This window comes from Rhinolophus ferrumequinum, chromosome 21 (assembly GCF_004115265.2).
Source record: "Rhinolophus ferrumequinum isolate MPI-CBG mRhiFer1 chromosome 21, mRhiFer1_v1.p, whole genome shotgun sequence".
Lineage (NCBI taxonomy): Eukaryota > Metazoa > Chordata > Mammalia > Chiroptera > Rhinolophidae > Rhinolophus > Rhinolophus ferrumequinum.
Window position 1 is genome coordinate 30,012,110 of NC_046304.1, and position 9,575 is coordinate 30,021,684.

At 44.5% G+C, this 9,575-nt stretch overlaps 1 protein-coding gene across 1 annotated transcript in view; it reads right to left on the bottom strand.

Annotated features, from left to right (window-relative positions):
- Positions 1-1,961, bottom strand: part of TOM1L1 (target of myb1 like 1 membrane trafficking protein) — a 50,361-nt gene extending 48,400 nt beyond the window's left edge. Inside the window, exon 1 of the mRNA XM_033089641.1 lies at positions 1,763-1,961. Within this exon, the coding sequence (XP_032945532.1) occupies positions 1,763-1,820 (58 nt within the window). The 5' untranslated portion in view covers positions 1,821-1,961. The remainder of the gene's footprint in view (positions 1-1,762) is intronic.
- Between the last annotated feature and the right edge of the window lie 7,614 nt (positions 1,962-9,575).

Below are 9,575 nucleotides of genomic sequence, written 5' to 3' on the forward strand. Positions count from 1 at the left end.
TTCCCACAAGAAGATTCCTCCGCATGAAAATACCAGGTCCTAGGGGGAATGAAAAGAACATTAAAAAGGATAACGGAGAATATAGGTTTGGTTGGGGACACTGCTTCCCATCTAGAAAAAAGAACTATTTGAATTCGGCATTCAATGGACAAAGCTAACCAAACCTGTGTCGTTTAGGTATGTACTAGTATTATTCCTTCTGCCAGAGCCCTTGCTCTTCATTCCATGCATTTCCTCCCACCTTCCCATCTTCCTAGTAAACTCCTATTCACCCTTCAAAAGCCTTGGCAGTTAATTTCTCCCTTTGCACAAGTTTTGGGTGTTTCACATTTGTCTTGCATTGTAAAGGGACTGTACTACAGTTACTACAAAATTGTGTCCATCTTCCCTACAAGTTTGCACGTTCCCTGAGGGTTGAGACCAGGTGTGACCTTTGCTTCATCCAGCTCCAGGCATATAGCTAGCAGTCAGTAAATGTTTGCAACATTAAAGAATTAATCATGGGGCGGATTAATCATGGGGCCACCGATTGACTCAGTTGGTTACAGCGCAGTGCTCACAGCATCAATGTTGCTGATTGGATTCCCACGTGGGCCAGTGAGCTGTGCCCTCCACAACTAGACTGAAAAAAAAAAACAAAACAAAATGACTTGACTTGGAGCTGATGGGTCCTGGAAAAACACACTGTTCCTCAGTATTCCCCAATAAAAATTAAAAAAAAAAAAGACTTAATCAGCCTGTGAAGATGCAGTTTGAATCCATTTCTGCTCAGGGTTCATTTTAATACCCAATGGGGATAGAGACAGCAACGGTTTAGAAAGCATTTCCTCCTCAATGAGTTATTCTCCCTTTCATAAAAGACGTGGGAACTAAGGTTCAGGGTAAGGGGTATGTTCCATGTCACACAGCAGATAACTGGGCTGTAGCCCAAACGCTTCGAATCTGAGCCTCCTCACCATACCAGGTTCTCGGAATTTCCTCACCCCACTAAGTTCCTGACATTATCATGCTTTGCGTGGCATCAATATGCACTGATGCCACCCCAGGTTCCCAAAGGGGGCATCAAGGACAACAAAAAAGGACGGAGCTGGCGCTGGTAAACGTCACGGGCTTCTGCATTAGGTATTCAGAGTACAGCCACAGGAGAATGAGCTAAGCAGGTACCTGCGTGGTCCCTAGTGTTTTGAGAGGCCTCTGGTGACCCCAAATGGCTCCTCTTCTTCCCCTTCCTGTATATGCATTCTCTTTGTTTACCCAGAAAAAGTAACTCAGGTCGTGAGGGCCGGGCGCCAGAGAGAACCGGTTTGAAGTGTCCTGCCTCTCACCGTGAGGTCACATCACTTAACCTCCTTGACCCTTCTTTTCCTTCTCAGTACATCGGACATAACAGTAACGTGCTCTCCAGTGAGGGCACTTTACTTATAACCTTACCCTGGCCAAGAACTATGCCCTCCCCTTGCAGAAGCCCAAACACTCCACACCTGAATCCCATGCGTGGCTCACCTGTTCGGTTCCACTGCCCATGAGGCATTAAAAGGGAAGTAGATTTTGAGGAGGGCGATAGTAGAAAGGGTCAGCCATAAAGAAATGTCTCAAAGGGGCCGGGTGGAATGCGGATGCCTTAGGAAAGTTGCAGGGGGAGGGGAAGGATTTCCTCCAACTTGGACCAACTCCGTCCGTCTCAGGCCGACAAGGGAGTCAAATGGGAAGGGTACCCCGATGTCCAAAGCCTGCCCAGGAGTCTTCCCCCGCGCCTCTTTACCTATGAGGAGGCCCACGGAGGTTGCATAAGGATCCCGGTGACTCTTCCCAAACGCCATGGTAGCCCCAGAGATTCGGGCCCAGGAAATCCGCCTCCACCGCTCTCGGGCTCCCGACTCCACCCGCTCGGTGTCCCTGGCTCCTCCTCTTCGCCCGAGCTCTTCCCGACCTCCCGGCGGAGGCTGCGCGTCTTGCCCGGCCGCTGCGGGGCGCCCGGCACCTGGAGTAGGGCGCCAGGCGCGGGGGCCGCGGGGCGGGGCTCCGGGACCCCAGCGCACCTGCTGCGCTCCCGACTCCAGGTGCGATGAGCGAGCGGCGGCCCCCTGGTGGAGCCCGCGGGAGGGGCGCAGGGAGCGAGCTCGGGACCCAGGTGGACTTCTCGCCCGGGCGGAGCTAGGGGCCCCGGAACCACAGCCTGGGAATTAGAGATCTCAGCTCTGATTCCGCCGCCTACTGGGCAAATTGCTGCTTTTCTCTGCGCCTGTTGTTCCCCATTGTAGAGAAAGAAATATGGTATTAATAACACAGATCTCAGGATTATTGTGAGAATTAGGGACGTAAACCGCTTAGGTCCGTGTCTGGCACCCACAAAATAAATATTTAACCACTGAATGAATCGAGTAACTAGAAATATTTACTTCCACCCCCACCTTTGCGGGGAGATCCGGGAGGGGAGGTGTGCTCCTTGCCCTTTAAAGCTGCAGGTGATGGATGGGCAGAGGGAATGTATTTGGATTTGGGGGGGGGCCCTCTCAGGAGCCGGCGTCCTTTGCCGCTCTCCTGTTCCTGAGGGACCACATGGCGCCGCTAAGTATTGGATCCCCTGTGCCTCCTGATCTTGCTTCCTGCTGTCAACTTGGGCCTGGTTCCACCGCCCTTCTTTGGCCTTGGAAATGATGACGAGAGATCAAAGAGGATTGGTCTGACTTATGTCCTGAGTCTTACATATTTTAGAATAGAAGTCAAAACCAATTGCCATGCATGTCAAGGGGCTAAGCGACTTTTTTTTTCTCTAATTCTGTCATTTTTAATTTTTCTCGACCTAAGTGACTTGAGAGTCTAAAACCTAGAATGAACTATTTTTGTTGTGATGTTATTTCTCATAATAGGGTTGGTCCTACCTGTAACTATTCTCTCCGCCTGCTATTCCAGGGTGAGTAGCTCTTTCAGAAGGTGCCATTTATCAACTTCCTTGGTCATGACGACAGCCTCTGCTGACATTGTTGAAAACCTCTTTGTGACATCATCAACCTAATCTCTATTCCACGTCATAGACTCTAGCAAAATATTTTGTCTTCGCTGAAGCCCATCAATCAAGCAACGTTAAAGAGAAAGTCAATTTGAGCGTTTTTTTAGGGCTGCTGGTTGGTGTCCGTGGACTTTCATCAGCGAATAAGAATTACGAAGGAACCAATCATCCAGAAAGACTTGTAACAAACTGATACTTCTGATGTGAGAGGTTGTTTTGGCTTTTATTTTCTGGTGTTCTGGGATTGAGGCACTGAGAACAGGAGAAAGGACACCCGGGAGCGTAGTTAGGACCTTATGGCTGGGTAAACAGAACCAGGTTAAAGAGTACTATCTGTGTTCTATCTCAGCTATGCCTGAGGAGAAGCTTTTCTCTCCCCAGGTTCCCGCAAGGGTGTTGTGGTGGCCACAGCCTTCACTGTCCATGCTCTGCCACTTTCTCCACGATTCCCTTACTCCCCATGGGTGAAAAGCAACTCAGTCAATGTTAATCTGGTCTGACAATGGGACAGTAGAATTCATAGCCAAGTTAAGAGGACAGAAGGGACAGACTTCCAGAAAGAAACAAGGGTTCAATTTCTGGATACCAGGAGCAAAATTTCACCACAATTTCAATTCCAAGAACACTTACTAAGCGTTTATTTATATGTAAGTCATAATGCTAGTTGGAAGCAAAGAAAAGAACCTTCATTTAAAATACACTAAGTGCCGGAAGTGGAAATCTAAATGTAGTCGTCACAATCCTGGAGGCAGGTAGCATTCACCTCATTTTTGCAAATATGTAATCTGAGATTAAGAAAAATAAAGCTTATAAATAGTTTGGATAGAGTTTGAATCATGGCTGCCTAATACTGAAGTCTCTATTATTGCCAGTAGGTGAATCTACTCAGTGAGCATGACATCTCATTGTTTAAAAAGATCTGTTTGATTCAAAGTGAGACTGCCTGAAGAAGATAGGAATAGGGGCAGACAGATATGTTGCTGGGACAGGGTTCTGCTATTCCTTTTGTACTTGTTCAAGAATGCTAATATTTTCTGTTCTAGAACTATATGCTAGGTATGTTCTAAATACACTACATGCAGTGTCTCCTTTAATCCTGTAATAACTCTATGAAACTAGTTTTACAGATTAGAAAATCCAAAGAAAGTCTGACTCCAGAAACTGTGACTTTACCCTTTATAATATGCAACTCTCATGGGTAGAGCCCTTGACTAGTTCACTCTTTTCAATAAATGGGTTCTAGGTCATGTACCTGAAAACGAGGCGACTGAACAAGGCAAGTACCCGTCTGCAGGACAAAGTTGACCCATCCTCAGGCTTGACACAGTGAAGACTCTTTTTCATTCTCTCATTTAACTCTGTTCTTACCACTAAATTTCTTAGACTGTCAGATCTGGATATGACCTTAGAAATCATAGTCTCTATCCCCTTCATCTTATAGATGAAACAAATGACAGCCAAAGAAGGGAAGTGACTAGCCCAAGGCCTTCCAGCTCCAGGCTAGAAGGATGCAACCCAGTGGCTTAACCCTAAGTCCCAAACTTTTACCACTACAGGCATCTCCTCTCTTTTTTAATATTTCAGTGTGCTCCCCCAACTTTCCCCACAGTATTTCCTCTAGCCCTCTCCTTATCCTTTACTTTTTCCGTTGGTTCCAGTTCCAAATGCCACCCACTTTGTACCCCAGCTGCCCCATTATTAATTTTCATAGTGATATGATCATCACATCTATCAGTCATTCCTCAGCCTTATTTATTTTCCCTTTCTGTAGTATGTGATGTCGCTCCTATGAGCCATTCTTGCCTCCGTCACTTTTCTATCCTATATTATGACTACCCTATACCCTATTTTCTGACTGCTACTTCTCATGATCTTCACCTGGCTTAATTTTACTCCCTAGCCTGCTAAACCTAAGTAAGCCACCCCACGGGTCCACAGTCTAACTTTTCCTCTTTTTCCATTTTCCTCAGGGACCTGCCTGTTGGCCCTTCTTTATGACACCTCTTCTGAAGACTCCCAAGAGAACTGAGCCCTCCTCTCTTGTCCTCCATATAGATTTCTTTCTTAGAACTCACAACGCATTATTCTACTTCTTTGTTTAGCAATCTGTTTGCTGCCTCCTAGATAGAAGCCTCTCAAGGAAATAGGACCCTATTCGTTAGACTTGGTATCCAGGCACTTAACAGGCCGTAAGGGATGCTTATTGAATGCATGCATGGCTCTCCAAAATCTTGAGCTCCAGTTCTTAATTCCCTCCTGGATGCCCTGTTGGAACCTTGACCTCGACATAGCTACACTTACTATACTCATCTCCTTCCTCTATGATCTCAATATCCTACCTGACTTGTTTTGGTGGGCGTGATTATTGATATATTGGAATCACAGGGGATGCTGTAAAGACTACTGATGCTTCAGTCCCACCCTCAGAGATTCTGATTTAATGAGCCTGGGATGCACCAAGGGCATCAAGATCTTTAAAGGTCTTTGAACGGGCTAATGGTACCACAATTTCCCAAATAAAAAATTTTGAAGTTATACCCAACTCTTTCCTTCCAGTCAGTTCCGGATTCCTCTGTGTTCTTTATCTCTCTCCTTCCTCTATGGACAGTGCTCAATCCATCAGTTCTTAAATGGCATAAGCCTTAATACTGTTTAGGGATGAAATTGGACTGAAGCTTGGATTTTCCCAAACAACCAAGACCCTGTGCATCTAAAGACATATTATTTATCTTTAAAATTGACCCTCTTTTATACAATGATTTTGCCCATTATTTTTTAAAACCATTATGTGCAAAGACAAATGTTGACTTTATTTCCACTTATTTTTTAATATATTAAATCTTGGCAACTCCTGATTCTGGAAATGAACTTCAAAGCTCAGCCTTCCCTGTCTTCCTGCTCTTGGGATCACCTCTATCAGCTTCACGTGAAAGGGCTTCTCTCCCCAACCTGCACCCCAAGGGCCATTTTGTTCCATCTCTGTGGGCTTTCACTAAACTCAGAGACCTGAGAGAGGACACGGCACAGGAAGAGTGATGGGAACAAATACTATGTACTTCCTACTGTGCCAGCCACTGTACAAAATGCTTTGCTATCTCTGATAAACCTCATAACAATCTTATAAACTAAGAATCATTATTTCCATTTTACCAACTTGATTGCCTAAAGTCACTCAGAATCAGGAGATGAATTTGGGTTTGCTTCATTTTAAAGCTTCGGCCCTTTTCCAATTTCATCTTGCTGCACCCACAGCAAGATCATGTCATTGATTTCGGGGAGTACCTGCGGCATCCAGCCTAGTGCAAAAACAGGGCCCGAATGGGATCCCCACAAAAGAGGCCTTGCAATGTCCCCGGCCTCACCTCTGCCTGCCCTACAGCTTAACAATTGAAAAACCCCCTCCTTGCGGTTTGAGCTTGAAATGTCCCCTGTCCAGTTCCTTGCTTTAGATAATTACCTTGAAACTTGTGCTTGCTTATGATCACAATACCCCATGCTTACTGATTACAATCTCTATGGCCTAGCATTCTTTCCAGGTTACTGTCATCACTGTTCCTGGGTTGGTGACCACACTGGAGAGCCACATCGCCAGAGGGAAGACTCCATGCAGACCCCCAGAACCATCACGTAGCCTCTGGAGGAATGTCCAGATTTTCCCTTAAATGTCCCAGGCTGGTCTGAGAATGTTGAGGCAGTTTTTGGAGGTGTTGACCCGCTGCCTTCTCAGACCACCGGAGCTCTGATAATAAACGCTTATTCTATGAGCCAACTCCTGTGTCAGTCTATTGGCTGAGCGGCGCAGGCAGCATGAGCTCCAGACTCATTTGGCCTCCGATTTCAGTTCTTCTCATCCAGCAATACCAAATGGAAGTTTACTGATTTGACCTTAACCATTTACCCTTCCTCCAATAATGAACTTTTCAACCATGCAAATGCTTTCATTAGTTGCCCTCATCATCCCAATGATGAAGAAGCACCATTGGGATCTGGGACTAAAGGTTACCATTGGTTACATTTGTCATCTCAAAGGATTCCTCTGAAGCTTAAAACCAAAGTATTATCTGGAAGATAAACGAAGGAAACCAGTATGTTTATAACCTAAGCTAACTAGCTTTCTGTCGGTTTCAGGACCTAACCAGTTCACACTTAACTCATTTGGGATTTGTAGTTTAATTCCTATGTGTTCCTTTGGAAATCTGGCTTAGATTTGCAAGTCAGGTCACCAGGGTTCAAATTCCAGCTCTCAGGTGATAAAAATAATTCCAAATCGATAGGGTTGTTTTGAAAAATAATGAAATGATGTATGTATAGCACTTAGAATGGTGCTTGGCATATAATAAAGCTCAGTAAATATTCACTAGGTATCATTTTCTCCTTTCAGCCTACCAAGTGGTAGAAATTTCTATTAGGAAATAGCCTTTGAGGTTTGGCAAATGTCCCTAAAAGCCACTATTTAAATATGTAGGTGTTACCTGCTTGGGAAAAGAAGGTCCTATCAGCACCACTAGAATTACACCAGTCAGACATTTAGTTTCTATTAGCATTTTATGAATAATGTGTGATTTGTTGAACAATTTACTTGGAAAAAGGTCTTGTAGGAATGGGGCTCTGAAAAACCTGAGAGGTGGGATTTGGGCTGGAGTGGGGGAAGGGCAGGCCAAGAAGAATGCAGCTGGAAGGTTTCTGCAGGAGAATGTTGAAAGAAGGGCCGGGCAGTAAGGTAAACAGACACACTTAATTTAGATGTCAAACTTGGTTCTGTGAGGGCTTCAAAAAAAACCCAACTTTTCTTCCCACCTTCTAAGTTCTTCTAGTTGGGATAATAATCAAATTAACAGAGATAGATTAACATTAGAAAATGTACAAAGTTTATGTGAATGCTTGTTGGGGCGCCATAAGAATGAGACTAAAAACACATCTGACAGTTGAGGTTTATATGCCATTATGGACTAAGGAGAAAGCGTGGTATGGGTCTGAGCTTTCTAAGGAAATGTGCAATTTACAAGTAGCTGAGGAAGAGCAGGACACACGTGGCAGGCAAATTCTTGCTCGGCAACCCAGAAACAATGGGACACAGCGGGGCATCTAGCTACCAGGCCCCTGCCAGGAACCTTCCAATCTAATACTAAGGTGAATATGCTAAGATTCCCTTCCTGGAGCAGGCTTTCCACCTAAATCTCTTAGGCAGGAAAGAGGGAGGGTCAAAGGTTCTTTCTGAGACTTTTGTTTCTTAATAGCCAGTTTAAAATCAATACCATCCCCAAAGGCAAAGTTTTGGGGTGGCAAAAGTCTGGTCCCCTTTAGTTCAAATCCCTGCCCTGCCAATCACTGTGACCTTTGACAGGCAACTCATCCTTTCAGAAGAGTTCTTTCTAGCAAAGGAGCTAATTGTACATTTCTCAAAAAGTGGGTCTTAAGATTAAATGGCACAACATTTGAACCCTTTTAACAACGGCCTTGGCGTATCACTGGTGCTCTGTCACTGTTAAAGCTCAAAGCCTATAGTAGGCTCCCATTCCCTACTGTCTATCCCATCACCTTGGTTATGCCTGTTATCACACTGATTATACTCTGCAATAGTTTTGTGTAATTTATTCGTTTACTTGTTACCTGTTTGCAAGACTTAATATTGCCCCGCTCACACTGCCAAACATACCCTCTGGTTAACTCTCCATTGCCTGCACGTAAGACTCGTGAGGCAGTTTCTCTGAACCCCTGAGAGCAGACATACTCCCCAATGGTGCACATTTGCTTCGCCACATCCACACCTCCCATTCTTCTTCAACCCACATTAGTCCAGCTGTGAGGTCCCTTTGAAAGGACCTAGTCTTTCCAATACTAAGGAAGGGCCTCTGACGCACCTCATTTTCCCTCCTGATACCATTGTCACAGTTGCCTCTGCCTATTTCTTGAATACATTTCTTCTCTTACCTCTTAGGATACAAAGAGGCACTCTCCTGAACTTCAACTAAAGCCTCACTGTCTGCTCTGGCCTTCTTTATCCTATTATTCTGTTTTATTGTCTTCATAACACTTACTATTGGAAATGGTGTCATTTCTTTTTTTGCATGTTTGTAGTTGTTACCCACCTCATCTGGCTCTGAGGGCAGAGAAAGTTCTGTTTTGTTCACCGCTGCATTAGTCAGTGACTGCAATTCTGCTAGTACCTTCCGTGGTTCAATGAATATAAAACTCCTTTTGTTGTAAGATGTACTATTATCTTAGGGACTATTAAAAGATAAAATGTTTCCAATTAAATTGTGACATACTGCTTCCTTATCACTTATAATTCTTATTTTATATTTATTTAAATAACCCTTGGAGACTTATTAGACTTAGATTTTGTGGGCACATATGACTCCTGTTCTTACACAGGAGAAGAAAAATGTAAGCAAAATAAATGAACAAAGATATGTTTTTTTCCCATACAGGATCCAACTCTTCTGACTCACTCCCTGCGTCAGGGATTCAGGGCTATCACTGCGTCAAAGTGTTTTTCAGCACCATGTCATTCTTTGTCCCATCATGGGCTTTGGAGATGCAGCATTTCTTAGAGTGCTCTGCA